Source organism: Notolabrus celidotus, chromosome 18 (assembly GCF_009762535.1).
Source record: "Notolabrus celidotus isolate fNotCel1 chromosome 18, fNotCel1.pri, whole genome shotgun sequence".
In the NCBI taxonomy this organism is placed as follows: Eukaryota; Metazoa; Chordata; class Actinopteri; order Labriformes; family Labridae; genus Notolabrus; species Notolabrus celidotus.
Genome location: NC_048289.1, coordinates 16,130,800 through 16,148,445, shown reverse-complemented (window position 1 = coordinate 16,148,445; position 17,646 = coordinate 16,130,800). Strand labels below are relative to the sequence as shown.

Here is a 17,646-nt window from a genome sequence, read left to right as displayed (position 1 = left end):
TCTTCAAACGTTTTTTTTGAGTCAGCCCAGCTGGGTGTGTGTGCACCATCTGGGTGGACTGGACAGTGTGTATTGTGGGAGATAAATGTTTTGACTGTGGGTAAATGGGAGTGCCAATGGTGGAACAAGAGAAGGGGGTAGAGATAACATGGCATGCACTTTAAAAAGCATATCCCCGACCAGTAGAAGGCTGCCAGTGTCGCCTCACCCAAACCAAACGGACTCAAAGTGTGCTCTTTCTTACACAAGACCCCAGAACACATTAAGATAACATACACGTGTGTCAAGCACACCACAATGGGAGTGAGTGTGCTTTATCACAGAGGGGTGATCTGCTGAACCATGTGTCCAGCAGCCTGCCCATCTATCGTGTGCAACCCCACCCAACAATTGATGTCACTTTGACAAAACAGCCAAAAACAAAACCAGATAACTAAACACAACGTTTGCTGACCCCTATGTATCCATTCATTTTACAGCCGGGTAGTTAATTGCACAGTATGTCAATCTGGAATGTGTCTCCTCAATGAATTTCCAGCTTTAAGCAAAGGACCTCGTTTCTGTTTGTTCAGCTCTTTGTAATTGTCAGTGTTAATGAATGAATGATGCTAACCTATGACCTGATTTAACCAATTACAAACCTATTTGTAGAAAGACGAAGTCATGCCACACAAAGTAAAGCTCAAAGGGAAAAACATGAAGGGGCCTACAGCAACGGGGTAAGATTTTGTGTTTGGTTAGTTTGGACCTGCAGTTGATTAAATCAATTTACTGTCAACTATTGATTTAGAACAAATACATATTTGTTCAGTTATTTCTGTAGCAGAATATTTTCTAATTAATTCAATAGAAGAGTTAACCCTCCTGTTATGTTAGAGGTCAAATTGACCATTTTTAAAGTCCATTTTAGGCAATATGTGCCTTCCAAAATAGCTAAATGCAGCATAAAAATCTGAGCAGCATGTGACAGAAGAGGTGTCTCATGTTAATTTATCAACATCACTTCATAAAAAGAGAAAAAATCAAAATGTAAAATAAAATAAACAAAAATCTATGTCATGTAAAACTATTGTATTTATATTTAGGTCTTTCCAATGTACATTTAAAAAAGTTTTTAACATGAATTTTCATGAAAAACGAGTGAGTTATCCTCATTGAACTATGATCTGTGAGAATAAAAGAACACCATTGCACTAAATATTTATTTAAATGGTTAGTAATGGAGGTAAAAATGAGATAAAAAACATGTTTATTTGGATTTTTTGGGGTTCTGACACTTTTGGATAATCATAACTTCGGGTCATATTGACTCAGGAACATTATTGCTGTTACTGAGAAACAAACATAACAGGAGGGTTAAACAGTAACCTGGTTAACAAAATGGCAACAACATAACTTTCAAAAACAGGTCAAAGTAAACATGGCCATACTTCAAGTTTTATATGTGCAGTAAATGTGAGTTAGCCAAGCTAGCCGCTCTGTGAGGCTATACTTACATACAACACTTTCAGCCAAGGTCTCGTGCTAGCATGCTCCTAAAACCTATGCTATCATGTGGATGAAGAAACTATAGTCTTTACCACATGTTCTTGTTAGGTCAAAGTGTCTTGTTGGAAATCTTTATTTTAAACACAGGCTGCTAGTAGCACTTCAGGAGAGTCTAGGAAACAAACTAAATTGGGATTCAATTCAGGGGAACTCAAAAAGTTGTATTGACATCTGACATCTTGTCATTGAGATACTTCAGCGTTGATGAAGGAGCACTACTATAGCATTGACAAAAACAAGAGTAAGAGTCTAAAGATGTCAGCATCCATGTGAAGCTGTACTAGCTAGCACACTCAAAGGCACTTTCATATCTTGCTCACCATGGCCTAGCATATTATCATTTGCTATGATAAGTAAATGCTAAGTTGAGCTAGAACAACTAGTATTAAATCCATGTGGAAAGCCACTAGCTAGACAGGACTAAGAGTCTGCAGCTTTATGGAGGCTTTGTACAGGCTAAATGTAGGCTAAGTGCTGATGTCAGCATGCTAACATGCTCACAGTGACTATGCTAAAAGCATATTTAAGCAGGTAATGTTTACTTTGTTTGGTGTGTGAGTTTAGCAACTTTACAATATAGCATTTGCATAAAAAGTAAACATTTAAGTTAACTAATACAATTCTTAGCTGAGGAATGTGGTTGTCAGTTTTGTGGATAAGTGTTGTCAACCAAAACAAAGACTAATTGCAATGCCAGTGGTGTTATTTGGCAAAGTCAGTGGATTCCCAGAGTAAGTATTCATTATTTAGAACGAGTGAAAAAATACTATGGCAATCCAATCTTTTTTTATGTTTAATTCTGGACCATGGATTGGCAAATCTCCAAAATAAAAAGAAAGAAGAATGATTAATAACTGCTTTTGCACATTAAACGTTTACTTAATCATTTACTTATCTCGAATACTGTCTGAACCTTAATATCATTTGCACTACTATCTATTTACATTGTCCATTTTTAAACTGTCACTGCACTACCTGCTCTGTGTACACAGGCTGTTTCTTTATAACTGTATTTTATTATATTTTATTGTATTTTATATTTAAATTTTTGATATTTAAAAGCTCGAAGAGAGAAACAGCATCTTGTTTTTCCTGTATGTCTCGTATATATAGTGTAAATTGACAATAAAAACATTTCAATTGAATCTTACAATAAACAATAAAATATCCTTGGCATGCCCGCATTAATGTTTCCAAAAAAAGGCAAATTTATTGCAATTTTAAATAACACAAAGTATCCCAACTGTTGAAACTGCATGAGATTGTAATTTACATGATGGTAAATAATGGAATTAGGTTTGTCAAGAAATCAATTATTACATAAAAAAAGAACACATTATAAGAAAAGTGAAATAAAGGCAAAGAAAAAATAAATAAATATCACTCATACCCATGTTTCACATTCATTATTTTCGTCCTGCTCAAACTACTTAATCAACAAGGTCTGTAGAAAAAGACAATGAAAACATTCATTCTGCATAGTCCCAATGCAATTTGCATGTGTATGCATTAGATTTAATGTCTGTTTCTTATGTTCACATTGTGTAGACTCTGCAAACCTTGGTAGCCTGACAGGTCTGCAATGTTACATCCTAAAATCTGAACCTACTACTTTATGACTGAATGAAGCCTGATGCTAACCATCCCGTAGCTGTTCATTTTTTAATAATCTTCATCATAAATCTGTCTGGACACTCTTTTTTCATCTTTCTTATAATTGTGTAATATAATATGGAAAACATTGTTTCTGTTCCCAAAAGGTTATTACAGCTCATCCAACCTGCACTGTCAGTGCAACAGGCAGAATAAGATACGCTGACAGACTGATAAGACACAGACAGACGGACAAGTACACACAAAACAATCCTACAATGAGTTTTGTTGAATGTAACCAGTACAGATACATGACTGTAATTGCACAAAAACAAGCATTGTGACTTCTGGGAGGTCAAACTTGAACCAGTTTTTTGTATTTCAGGAGGCTTAATAATGTAAAGACAGTGAAAGACTTTGAAACAGAAGGAGGCCAACAGGCAGTACAGCAGCTTTTCCTGCATCTTTGCTGAACAGTCCAAGACATGGAGATCCCTCTTCACAAACTCTTAAAAGGTGTAAGTTGAGAGAGCAGGACTCAGAGCATAAAGGGAATCACGAAAGGGCCTTAACAGAGCGCCTACCAAAAGTAGTTTGTTCTGTGTTCATGTTGAATTGTCTCTGGGGGTTGGCAGTGTTTCTTTGGCGCCCCCTAGCTGGGTGACAGGGCAGGACTGTTCTCTGTGCTGATGTTAACCAAACACTCGCTGGACTTGAGGCTAGCGAGAGACTTGCAGCTGGGGAGGGAAGCCAAGGACCCACAGAGGCCCATCATGGAGGGGGTGTAGTCCTTTTCTGGAAGAGAGGGACAAACATGTAAAGGGTCAACTCAGGCTTACATTGTGTTTACAGTCACATTATTACCAGAACACAGTTTTATGAAATGATTAAAAACTCACCTGTGCACCAGGCTCCTCCGTTCTGTTTCCCATCAATCCTCTGGGAGTCTGAATCCAAGCTGATCTCCACCGACAGCAGCTCTGTGCTGGGGAAACTTCTCCTATAAGTAAACATAAGTTAGGGGTTACCAAAAAATTGGAGAGTCTCCAGGTTGAAATGAAATAACGACTTAAAACCTGAATGTCTTACATTTCAAATTTGATTAATAGATTGGAACGAAAATATTCTGTCTATTTCAGTTTAAAGCTGCTGTGAGGAACTTTTAGTTTGTATCAATTCTGGCGCCCCCTTGTGGACAAAGTCATACCTCTTATCTATTGTCCTGTACTGTACATGCAAAATAAGTGTCTTAAGACAATAACCTCGTCCTGTTGTCTTCAAACATTAAGATTTATCACACAATGTGATTATTTGCAATGAAAACAGCCAAAAAAGGGTGTTTCTAAAGTGAGATGTCAATTATCTGTTCTGACAGCTACCCCCTCAGAGCAGTTTCAGGCATTAAAATTACAACAGACAAGGCATCAGTGTTGTTGTGGATGGTCTTGTTTGCTAATGAGGGTCATAAACAGGCATCAGTACCAGTTTCAGTCTGTTTCTCAGCAAGTTAAAGACTCCTCAGTGCCTCTGGATCAGTCTAAATAACAGAGTAACAGTACAATTTCTTTCCGAGTTGAAGCAATTAGTTAACTATAAATCTGTAGGGCAACCTTTAGGATGGAATATTCATGTTGAGGCAAATATGTCAAGCACTTTGATTTCAAATTAATGTCAGCTTCCAATGATATTTAAAGGTTTGGACAATTCATTTAATAAAACAAGTAGTAATGTGTAGTCACACCTTCGGAACAGCTTGATGTCGTCTTGGCTATTGTAAGGCTGCAGCATCGGCCACTGGTTGACCAAAGGGATTGAAAGGTTTTTGGCCAGGTGGTTGGAGTCACATGGAATCAGGCTGGTCCTAAAAAAACATGACGATAAAACACATACTGTACGTATTATGATGAGATCAGGGATTCCCCAGAAGTTCAATCAAACCAATGAAAGTAAGATTCAGTGGCTTTTCACTTCTCTTTATTTACATTAGACTTTAGACTTTATTGTCCCCTTGGAGAAATTATTTTCCACAGTACCTTTCTGCATTTCCACAGACATAACAAACACAAGAACATTCACTGTAAGCTCAACAAACTGTCCACAAAGACATCAACACTCAGACACAGTTGTACAATTCAGCGAGGCCTTTTGTTCAGGCTCGCTATAACAGCAGGGATCAGGCTCTTGCCAAGGCAAGCCCTTTTGCACCTCAGTGCTCTGTACCTGCGTCCTGAGGGGAGTGGGATGAGGTAGGTGTTTAATGGATGTGTGATGTCCTGTTCTATTGAGGTTGCGATGCGTATGATGGCCCTGTTGTTTAAGTCTGTGAGGTTTGGTGTGGGGAGACCGATTATTTTAGAAGCTGTGGTAGTTATGCGTGTGAGTTTGACCTGTTACTTACAGTTGTTCCTGAAGCTCCAGCACTATGGCCTCCAGGTCCTTCTTCTCCTGCAGGCTGTGATCCTGTAGCTCCTCAAGTCGGGCCTTTAGCTTCTTGTTCTCAGATTCAGTGTTCTTCAGCTGGGACTCACGCAGGCGCACAAGCTCCTCAAGATAACCCTGAAAATGCACAACACACTGAGTGGAAAGAACTATTCAACCTGAGAAACTTATGTTAGATATTTAGCTTCATTCATGTAGGGTGCGCCCATTTTTTTTTTAGCCCAGGCAGTAAGAAGAAGAGTAGCATTGTTAGCACTTCTCGACCAGCAGCTAGCATTGTTTGATGTCTTGACTCTTAAGACTTTGCACTTGAAAAGAATAATCTATATATCCCTGTGTGTCCCACACAGAAAACTCTAGGCACCAATGGACTACTAGCTCTCTCAGGTTTGTCTCTCCACTAGTAAATAATAGCTAGCTGTTGTTTAGCTTAAATTAGTTTAGCACAAAGCTTAGAAAGGAAACAGCTGTCATGAGTTTGTAAGAATGAGAAACCTCAAGCTGAGAACCAAAGTATATGAAATAAACAACAACATATTGTTTATTTTATACACTTAATTACAAAGGCTGGCCTTTTCCCTGTTTCCTTCATGCTTAGCCAAGCTAACCAGCGGCTGGCTGATTGACATTTTCTTCTATGAGATATGAGAGTGGTATGAAACTCTTCATCTGACTGCCTCCAAGAAACCATATCAGTCTTTCACCAAGATGTCCATTCATGTATTTTACAATTTTTTTTTTTTTTACAAAACTTGATTATATGCAAACAAACAACACATCAGTGGCTGCAAACCTTCTGAGCATTGACGATCTTGAACCTCTGCTCCATCTTGCGACACTTGGTACTCCAGCTCTCCTCATCAGTGACCAGAGGGACGTAGGGATGCTCAGGGACACTGTCATCACTCGTGCTGCTGTCAACACTATGCCTATCGTCATCATCGCTCAGATAATCATAGCTGGAACACAAGTTGTACATCAAAATGTCAGCTATGACAAAGATATATATGCACAAGCTAATTTACCTCATAGCAACTCTTCTGTGCAGCATGAAACAGTAGTTGCTCGGGGCAGCATTTTTATTTATTACTGCTGTGTTGGCTTCAGTTTGGGGAGAAGAGTAACCAGCTGATATTTTGGGGTTTGCTTATTAATGATGGTATCAGATCACTACATTGACCAATGACTTCGGAATACCAAATTCAGCATCTTATTTGAGTATTTAATTCCTAGAATTTAAGGTGTGAGGAGATTAAATTTTTCCTTTCTACTGAACATACCTTTGTGTGAACTTCAAGTACGGCGTGTAGTCAATCACAGCAGATGATTTCCCATCCAAGGCTTCTCCCTTCAGACAGAAACTGTGGGAAAAAACGTATAGAGATGAGACAAAATGTATTTTAAAAACAAGCTAAAGATTCAGCCATCGTGAAGGTTGAAGTCATGTGAAGGTTGGGTCTCATCACCTGAAGTCTATGGCTCCAAGACCTATGAGCATCCCTGTTAGGACTGTGGCCTCCTCTCTTAGTACGATGGCTCCTTCTGCATAGAACCTCCTAAAACAGAGAAGATAGACGCAGACAGATGAAGAGCTAGTTCTCATACTGTTTGGTAGTACTGTTTAATTAGGTTGTAGTGCTACTAACCTGGTTGTTCTGCTGTCTCTCAGAGCAGTGGCAATGTATTCAGACAGCCTCTTCTCCATCAGGGCCACTCTCATCCAGGCTCGCCCCTGAAGGAGTCGTCAGAGGTTAAGCATTTTACTTTCCGTCGTCACTTAAAGAAAAATGAACAGAATGATGCAGCATGCTCATTTGGACCACTGTTCACTGTGGTTCAGGCTGCTAAAACCAGCTCATATATATATATATATATATATATATATATATATATATATATATATATTTTTTTTTAAATCTCTTAATGGTCTTGGCCCTTCTTATTTATCAGATTTGCTTTTATCATATGAGCCAGTGAGAGCCCTAAGGTCTTCAGGTAGTGGACTTTTAATTGTACCAAAAGTAAAAACTAAGACCCACGGTGAGGCAGCTTTTTATTATCACGGACCACGCCTGTGGAACACCCTACCTAAGATCTGAGCACTGCACAGAGCATAAACATTTTTAAAAGCAAACTCAAGACTGACCTTTTTAGTCTCGCTTTTAACCGAGTTTTATCCTTATTCTTAATAGTTTTATTTATTTATTTATCATCTATTTCAAATTTTAGTCACATTTAATCTACTTAATTTATTTATGTACTTATTTATTTATTGTAAGTAGTTAAGTATTATGTTCTTTTAATGGTTTAATATTTTAGTGTTTTATTATCTTAGAAATGTATTACCTCCAGTGTTTCCTCATTAAGATATCATGAGAGCGTTTCCTCAGTTTGTTCAGCTACTTCTTTTTATTTTTCATTTACTTATTTAATTTTATTGTTTTTATTACTATTGTTGCATATATTGTAATCTTGACCTTAGGATTGTGGGGTGAGTTTGGGGTTGGGGCTGGGGGTTGGATCTTTTTCTTAATTTATCTATTTTAAGTTGTTTTTATTTACATCACTTTGTGTTAAAATGTCATTGTATAAAAAGCGCTTTATAAAGTCTGATTGATTGATTGATTGATTGATTGATTGATTGATTGATTGATTTCTGCCACTCAGAAAGATTTTCTAAAAAGTTGAGAGCATGACTCCATGACTAAAGAAAAAAATTGTTAGATGCATTTGAGCCTTTTCTTTAATAATTATTTTAAAAAGATTTTAAAAAAGAGTCTCATGACTCTGATACAGTTATGTATTTCAGCCAACAAAATTCCATATTTCAGCAAGCTGCTTCTTTTGGGAAAACTGACATTTCTAATATATTTCACTCATTTATAACTGACATTTAAACCAGGGCAATCAATAACATCCAAATGTCAAGATACAAATGGGCACAAATTAGAGGAACCTAAGGACACATTTCAAAGTAGTCAAACTGGCATTTGAATCATGATAGCTGTGTCCATTCCACCTTCTAACATTATTCGTCTGTTTTCCATTATCAGTCTTACACTAACTGTGGACTTGCCTTGGCTCGTGATGTGCTGATATTCTCCATGCTCTCAATGCTGCTGATGCAGCTGTTGGGGACCTTAGCCACAGGCCAGACGGATGTAGTCCCAGAAACTCCTCTGACCATCAAACCAGCTCCCTGAGCCTAGACAGAGGTAGTAACAGGAATATAGGAGGCTCTTTACATATTGTTATGTTGTAACTATTATAATATTCAAACAGTCAATACAGGGTGGTGTCTGAGATGTATGAGACTTTTAATTATCTTAAATGTCTCTCTAACGGCAGTATTGTGCTTATTCTTATTTATTTAATGTTGGACTCATTTCATTGTTGATTTAATATTAGTTATTGTAACATGCAGTCTCTCCTCTGAGGTTCTTTACCTTTAAAGCGATGCTGAGGATGTGCTCCAGGATGGCTGCAAAATTGATAAACTCCTCTGTATGAATCATCTATGGGCTCAGCTGTGTACTTCTCTAATAGCGTCTTAACAGAAAACCTGTGTTTGGATGAGAGAAAAGAAAGGGAAGTTGCCAGTAATGAAGACATCATGGGAATGAATTAGTTAGGGGGATTAATGGATTCTTTGACTAATGCTTTCTTTGTTTTAGCTGACTGTATAGGAGGAACACATTGTAGATACTTCATAATTAGCCTTTTGGACTTTTTACTTGATAACAAGATCACATAAGGTGGTGTGAAGATCTTCTCATGAACAACAGAGGTTGATGCAATGATAACAAAACTGTGAAATCGAAAAAAAAAAACAGTTGCAAGTTAGTTAGAAAACAGGTTTCAAACACATATGTTCACCCATGCATAGCTGTTGCTGTTGTTGATGCAGATTTCTTCCCACAGTCACACCTCGAATGAGAATACTGTTGTATGTAGCCTGCAGTCTGAAGCCACCCATTTACTGTAAGGGGCATTAATGGCGCTCTCAGGAAGCTCCAACAACTCAATTAACTTCTTACTGAGCAGCTGCAATATATGATGCAACAGATAAACTGCTGTTCAGATGACTGCTGGTGATGCACTCTGCTAGCATGCTAAGAGTAACATTGCTGAGTGTCTTGAAGCTTACCTATGCTGGTTTTGTCCTTGTCAGTATGTTTTTAATGTGACTCATTCAAGAGGCAATTTAAAGGCACAATAGTCTTAGTCATGTCATTTCCCTTGGTCAGATGTTCAGTTTATGGTTAGCTGAACTTAGGGTGGCCACATTGGATTAGTGAAAAAAAGGGACACTCGACCCAATTGTTTGGGGCGGAGGGCTCGGCCACTATTACCAGTTCAGACTGACCAAATGAACATAAAATTCGGACATAGGACACTGGTAAGCTCTGCCGCTGCAATCTTGTCTTTTTCTGGTGAACCTTTTTTGGTCATAAAAGTTGCAAAGGCTGCCTATTTTTGTTTGTTTGATAGCACAGCTTGATGCCTTTTTTCCCTTCATATTTTATGGAGATTTTCGCCGGACACAAACACGTGGCGGGAAATTGTCTCCCTGGGTCGGGCCCAACCGACAACCTCCGGTCTCAAACGATGAAGCCAATGCGGAAGTGTTATAAACTGCAATACATCGAGAATCCGCTTGAGGCTGGCTGCAGAAACACCAGAAACCACATAGACATGAATGGGAAAAAGACGATCTTTGCAGCATTATTAAACATGTTAGCAGCCTGGTTCAAAAAACGGCTTGGCTCTACGAAGCTAATCTCTCTAACGGGACACACTGTACAAGGGGTGGAATTTTTTTCTAACGTGACGTTCAGAAGATATTAAGATTTCGAGTTTTTGCCTAAATAAGGACATGACTGACGTGACTCCGGTTGGGAACACATAGCTGTTGGCTAGGAGGCTCACACTACGTCACCCTCTGCCTGGTTGAGTTCCGCATTTCCAATATGGCTGCCGCCGTCGATTGGCTTCAAAACAGCGCTCAGGAACAGATGGGGTGACGTCTACGGATACTACGTCCATATTTTATACAGTCTATGGTCGGACCATACCCATTCAAACTCTGACAGTGTCGCCCAGTCAGGATTGTAACTAGTATATCGTCTTTTTTCGTGCTGGTGGCTTGCATGTATTTGCTCCATCTCCTTCCTCGTCAGTCGCCTCTCCTCCCATTTCAAATGGAGACGCCAAAAGTTGGTGAAAAGAAGACCTCAGCGCGGAGTACGCTGGTCAATTCAGCTTGATGTCTCTCTTCGGTCAAGTTTCCCTCTCTGTTTGAGCCGCTTTGAGCGCTAGGGCGCACAGGTGTGACGTACGTATAGACGGGAAGAAAGCAGAGACAATTCTAAATAGCCGCAGAAGCACAGGGGACCTTTCTAGACTACAGAACGAAGGAAATCAAATGAGGTTTTTGCATTTTCCCCAAAAAATGGGACAAATTGTGTCCCGGTTGAGATTTTTTTTTCCTTGGAAAGCTGGTGAAAAAAGAGAACAATACTGGGGAAAAACACAGGACGGATGGCAACTCTAGCTGAACTTGATATGTAGGAATCACCCATATACAGCTGGTAGCTGACTGAAGCTAATCCTTAATATCTATGACCTCAAATGAGGAAAACCCTTTGTTCTTTTGCTAATTGACTGCAAGATAGCCTTGACAAATCTCTTATTGTGTGATAAACTAACGTTAAGCATGTCACAGCTAAGTGTGTTAGAACATTTGTTCTGTTGTGGTATGGGAAACAGTATTGGTCTTGCAGTTAGCTGGTGAAACCTGTACAAATATGAAATCTTACATAACGAAGGCACAAAAGCAGATGATAAACAAAGAAGAGGGGTGATTACATTTTATCCTGAGGGGAACATTTATGTCTGCGCTATTTGCGCTACTTTCTTCTTGATAACAATGTATAGACTTTCAGTATTGCATTGTAGAGGTGTGAAAAAATTGAAAATTTATCAGGTTTGACTAACCTCTAATCTTGTTTTAAAAAGTTAAAAAATGTTAAATTGGTACGCACATTTGGTCCAGTTGCTAAAGTTGAAGTGCTAGCTAGCTTGTTTTTCTGGTTTCAAATGTGTTTGACACATGGATTATAATAGTTTGTTTGTAGAGGTGTGAAAAAATATTGATACAGCAATATATCGCGATACTTTGACCTCCGATATAATATCGATATTTTCGTTATAATGAAAATTCACATTTTAGCCGAGTTGGAACTAAAATACAACTTCAGTATTCAAAAACAATAAAGTGGAAAAGTTGTTTTAAATCACATAGTTTTGACTTAATTTGTCCTTTCAATTCTGAGTAATATTGTGTGATTTACATTTACACCATCCCTATTTTTTCTTAGTTTACTGTGTAGAATATCGCAATATATTACAATATTGTGATATCGTGATATATCGTAATACAATCGTATCGTGACCAAGTATCGTGATGCGTATTGTATCGTGAGGTCTTGGCAATACTCACCCCTATTGCATTGTTTATAATAATTCTATAATAATGTGTTTTATAATGTTAATCCAGCTGCTTGATGAAATTATTAAGTGATTATGTCAACCTCTTGCCAGAATATTTTTGTGTTGGCACTGTATTATCTATGAAAAACAGAGATACATTTCTTGTTTGGTATCCATTAGCTAATAAAGCTGAAATTATCTGATATTATTGCAATCTATTCATTATTTGTTGATCCATTTCACTTATGTGTTAACCTTTCAACGGCACAAAGAGAAAAGTCATTAAAGATTTATCCTCTGGATGCCAAGAATACAATATTTGTGGCATGACTTATTCTAGTGTAACAATGCAAGAAATCACTGCTGTGACCTCTCTCTATAATACATACACATACACTCTTAAAACCCCCTCAAGCTGTGTTAAGTTTATCTTAGGCTACATTAACCCTCTTCTGAAATGACCACTCCTAAATATTTTCCTGGAGACTAATAATTTTAGCAGGTCTATTTGCTGCAAGAACACCTGCCAAATGCTGTTTGTCCAGTGACACAGAGATACGCTGTGGGTGGTAATGGCGCCATATGGGCCTGAAAACCCTAAGTAAACAGGGCCCCTGCAGTAGATGGAGAGGAATTATTTCTAATGGATAACAGCCATGCTTTTATGGACTCTGGAATCACACAGTTTGAGTTTCAGAGGCCAAAAACCTGTAATTTCTTTACACTGAGTTTGCTCAGTGGCTTTAAAGACAAAGCTTATCCCACCAGGCCACTGAAGCGAGTGACTTTGCTCTCCATTGTTCCAAATAAAATGTCTCATTGAGATTCTTTGACTGTCGCCAGACACTGGACAATAATTGGCTGGCTATCCTCAAAACAAGCAAAGTCCCCCATGTTTTCACTGTATTACAGACAGCAGGGATGTGACATGACCCAGATAGGCTTGTCGGTGGCTCAGCAGAGGACGCAGTCTTGTTCACCTGCACAGGTGGCCTAAAACATTTATGGGTGTTTCTTTGTTTCATAGACGTTTTACATTGAAATATGACTGTTTGGACAGTAGACTATAGTCACATGACTGGGCTCAGAAAGTATCCTCAAAACAATGTTTGATGTCCTTTCAACTCTAATTCCAAAGTGACTTTGACATCAATGCCATGAATTTTGCAGAACAAAGCCAGCTTACTCACATATGAAGCAGAAATAAAAGCTAGCATTAACACAAACTGCTTTAGAATAAATGAAAATGGCAATTATGACAAGATATAATTTGAATGTCAACTGTTAAATCTGCTGGAAGGGAGGGACCAGAGAAATAAGAGAGATAGTTAAAGTGCTGTCATTAATAATCTGTAAACTGACAATTTATTGCTGTGGTTCATTGCCAAGTCCAGTTGCATAAATGCATTATATAAAATAATTTGCACACAACTATTTTAAAAAAAAAGCATGTGTAACATCTAAAATGTGGAAAGACGTAGTATTTAACCTCAGTAATTAAAATGCAATGAATAATTTTTTGGCCAGCTGGGAGCATCAGGTACAGCTGTAAACACACTTTGATAATTATCACCTTTTAATAGCAATATAAAAATAAGCATCAATTCATTTTAGAATAGCTGACAAAGTCATTCACTTTTTTGCTCTGATTTTGGTCTCCACCAATCCCCGGGTAACATATCAGACTCTTTAGATTCTAAATGTAATACTATGCTCACTGTTAGTTGCTAACCGAACCTGTCTTCTTAATATTGAACAGCTATAGCATGACAGACAGTTTTAAGGACCCTTTAGCTGAGAGGAACAGGGACGGGGAACTAGACAGCAAGTTGACAGGCCAAAAAAATACAAACATAACAATCTGACAGATGCTTAGACATCCTCTAGAGCTCAGGGTAATTAAGATTATGTTGTAACAATGAATTTTACATCCAGTAAAAGGCAATATACAGAATTCATCTGTAGATTATGCTTAGCTCTTGTCATTAACGTTAGGTTGAATGATGATTGATTGTCTTCTGAATCACTTTGTAAGATTAGTAGGTAGATTGAAATAAATTGTGCTGGCCTATGCTGTGTACACCATGCATAGCCTCACCAGCCCTATTCAATAGCGCCCCCGAAAGCAACCCTTGAGTGGCCAGAAAGCAACTGCTGTGACTTGGGTCCGGCCAAAACTGTGTCCACTGTTTATTTTTTTGATTATATGCACTGAAGTTGTGACTGTCTCAGATGGGACCAAATATGGACTGGGTAAAACTGTGTTTTTGTTATTTCAAAAGAAGAATAATACCTCAAGTTCTGAAAAGTTGCTGTTAAGCAAGTTACTTTTTTATGCACTTTCAGATTTGACCAAAACAAAAGATGGTGTTCCTAATCTGCACTTTGTTTTTGTTTGTTCATATGGACCTAAACATGTGCTTATATTTATTTACCTGTCAAAATGTGTTGAAGTTATGTGTTTGAAATGTAAAATTTAAAGAAGCAGTAGCCTATTTCAGCATAGGTTTAGTTTACTGCTCTTTTATTGTGTTTATGCCCTTTTGGATGTGGCAATACGTTAATAAACATCCAGGTGTTGTTATCGTATCTATGTGTTTCCATTTAAATGGTTAACTTTGCTCAGTGTCTGCTGTCCTTGTCTGAAAATCCAGCTCGACCAAATATCTAATTGAATAGCCCTGCCCTACACACAAGTGCATGTATCCTACAGCAGCCTATGTGCTCTATGCTCTGTCAAAGGGCATTTAAGAACAAGCCTCCATTCAACCCCCCCACATAGTCCAATCAGGCCTTGGAGTGCGGGCCTCACACTGCCTCCCTGCCCTGAGTCCCTGGGGTACCAGCCAGTCCTTGCCCCTTGGAAGGTTGTCGTCATAGCAACCACGCCATCAGCGAGGAGAGAAGAAATCATGGTGACAAAGATGACACTGCTAAACTCTCCCAGCCAGGCAAGTCTGTATGTCGACATTCATAATGTATAGGTTTGAAGATTACTGTTTGATAGTAAAGGTCGTCCATGTACACACAGGCCCCGTGGACGAGCAGGCCCAGTGACGATAAAGAGTTCATAAAAAGGACTTAGGATGGGGATGACGTCAGCGTGGATGTCAAAATATGTCTGACTCGCTGTGCATTTATGGTACAAACAAAACCAGCTGGGCCAGTGTGTTGTCATGAAGCAGACACAGTACTACAGCATGAATGAATGCAGTACATTTAGAATATTAAAATCCCCTGTAAGATCACATACAGGCACACATATGAACACTCAGCACTCACTGACCTGCACACGGTGATGAGGTTCTTTCGCTCCACCGCCACGTTCCGAGTCGACGCTTTTTTCGAGACATCTCCCATGGCCATCGCTTCCTGCACACCGCCGGGCTCCATCCAGGAGGAGGAGGCAGCCCTGATATCAAAGGACCCCTCCCTGTCGGCCAGCAACGGCCCTCCTCATTCACTTCTTCAGGATGCCGGAGGGAGGAGGTGGATGTGACACACACCGGCGCTCTCTCTCTTCTCTCTCTTCTCTCCTCTCTCTCTCTTCTTTCTCTCTCTCTCTCTCTCTCCTCTCTCTCTCTCTCTCTCTCTCTCTCTCTTCTCTCTCTCTCTCTCTCTCTTCTCTCTCTCTCTCTCTCTCTCTCTCTCTCTCTCTCTCTCCGCCTACTCTTGACTTCATCGTGACGTCACTGGATCAGCTCTCATCCATAGCTCTCATCACGCACACTCAACATGACGAATCACCTCAGTAGTCTGATTGACATGTGCACTTCATGTGCATATCAGGATTTCCATAATTTGTAAATGTAAAAAAAACTCTATATATGTCAAGCTTTTATTTTATTTATCTTCTTTTATTTAACCAGGAGAAAACCACATTGAGATTAAAAATATAATATAAAATATTTTTTAAGTGTGTCCTTGTCAAGAACAGTAGCAGCACATTCCAGAAAAGTTACAGACAAACAACACATAATTTTAAAACATTATATCATGGGTTTCAGGAAAAAAGTCATCAGTCAAAGCATCTAAAACATCTTCCTCAAGAGCCTTCAGTCTGCTTTTAAAACATTTAAAGAGACAAGCTCACTCAAACCCAGGCTCCCCTGCAACAGGTTCCAGGCTGCCGGAGCTCATATCTAAAACTCTTTTTACCCATTTAAAGATACACTCTGGGGACTGAAAGCAAAAGCAAGTTTTGTGACTGGGTCACAGGGCGGAGACTGTAGCTTCTAGTATTTTTTAAATGAATAAAATCACATAAATACGAGAGAAGCAAGTTAAGAATCGTCTTATGAACAAGGACATGCCAGTGATGTAGCCTACGGGTAGACAATGCAGTCCAGCCAACTCGAGCATACAGGGAGTAGTGATGGGTTAGAGATTTAAAACCTGTAATGAACCTCAGAGCTCCATGAAGAATGGTGTCCAGAGAGTGAAGGCAATGAGTGGATGCATGCATAAATAAAACATCACCATAATCAATCAAAAAGCATGAAGGTAGCATCAACAAGTTTTTTCTTTTAAACGATATAGAATAAATAACACAGACCGGAAGTTTAATAACTGAGTGAATACATTGTGGAATTATTTGTGGAGTCAGGGGTGTGTCCAGACTTTTTGAATGCAGGGCCCAACAATCACTCTGACAAGCAGAAGTGGCATGGAGTATGTGCTCAACATATGGATAAATAGCAATTCTTCACCATTTTTCAATCCCCTAATAATATCTACTTACTATCTGAAAGATTTTGTATTTTTGATCAGTTTTAACTCTTAAAAGTAGCACATCAGAGATACAAATATATCTTGGTTTCATTTTTAAGGGCTCTGAAAGCAGTAGTCCTATCCTTGACAGGGGCAAATATACAATCATAGGATTTCTGGGTGGCACCTGGGTTTTCAAAGGGGCCAGTCTGCCCCTAGGCACCTTTAGGATCAGCCCGATGGTGGTTTAAAATCCCATACAACATTTGCCTATGCATGACACCCTTTTTGCATTTCACAAAGCTATCTGAATATAAGTTGAAAATATACTGCATCGTCCATTTTCCATCTTAAGGATTATAAAATGTGAGAAAAGAATGCTGATATTTAGGAGAGTATTGCATTATCTTTCATTGTCATTGTGTTTTTTGTTACATCTCAATATTTTTATTATGTGATCTATCTATTATTGCTCTAATCCTGTGGTTAAATATTGCGGCAGTGATTCATGTATTTCTTGTTCAATACAAGTGTCTGAATAAAGCTTTTAGCACAATCAGGATGATATCATCTACACCAGCAGTCTCACAGTCATCTTGCTGGGTCATTTCCTCCTGCTGTAATTTCCAGTCAGCTCCCTCATTACTGCTCCTTCCCCTCTTTCCTTTACATATCCATAGCCTGAACTTACTGCGAAGTGTCATCAGATGGTGACACCTGGGTCTCCAACCTTCTCCTCTCTAATGAGCTGACAGCTGGTTACCACCATACGATGTTCGGTGGGGGGTTGGGGTTGATTTATTTTTCTTTTTTGTCCTGGCAGAAGAGCAATCACTCATGCGTACGAGTCATTGCTACTCCATA

The 17,646-nt window shown here is 38.9% G+C and overlaps 1 protein-coding gene across 1 annotated transcript; it reads right to left on the bottom strand.

The window, feature by feature from the left end:
• Positions 1 to 3,489: 3,489 nt before the first annotated feature.
• Positions 3,490 to 15,592, bottom strand: LOC117830016 (RUN domain-containing protein 3A-like). Its single transcript, XM_034707898.1, is given in 14 exon segments — positions 3,490 to 3,936; positions 4,041 to 4,141; positions 4,883 to 5,002; positions 5,540 to 5,697; positions 6,374 to 6,539; positions 6,861 to 6,941; positions 7,047 to 7,136; positions 7,227 to 7,312; positions 8,657 to 8,725; positions 8,727 to 8,785; positions 9,027 to 9,041; positions 9,044 to 9,086; positions 9,088 to 9,142; positions 15,359 to 15,592. Coding segments are annotated over 14 exon segments (1,293 nt in total). The 5' UTR covers positions 15,466 to 15,592; the 3' UTR covers positions 3,490 to 3,793.
• Between the last annotated feature and the right edge of the window lie 2,054 nt (positions 15,593 to 17,646).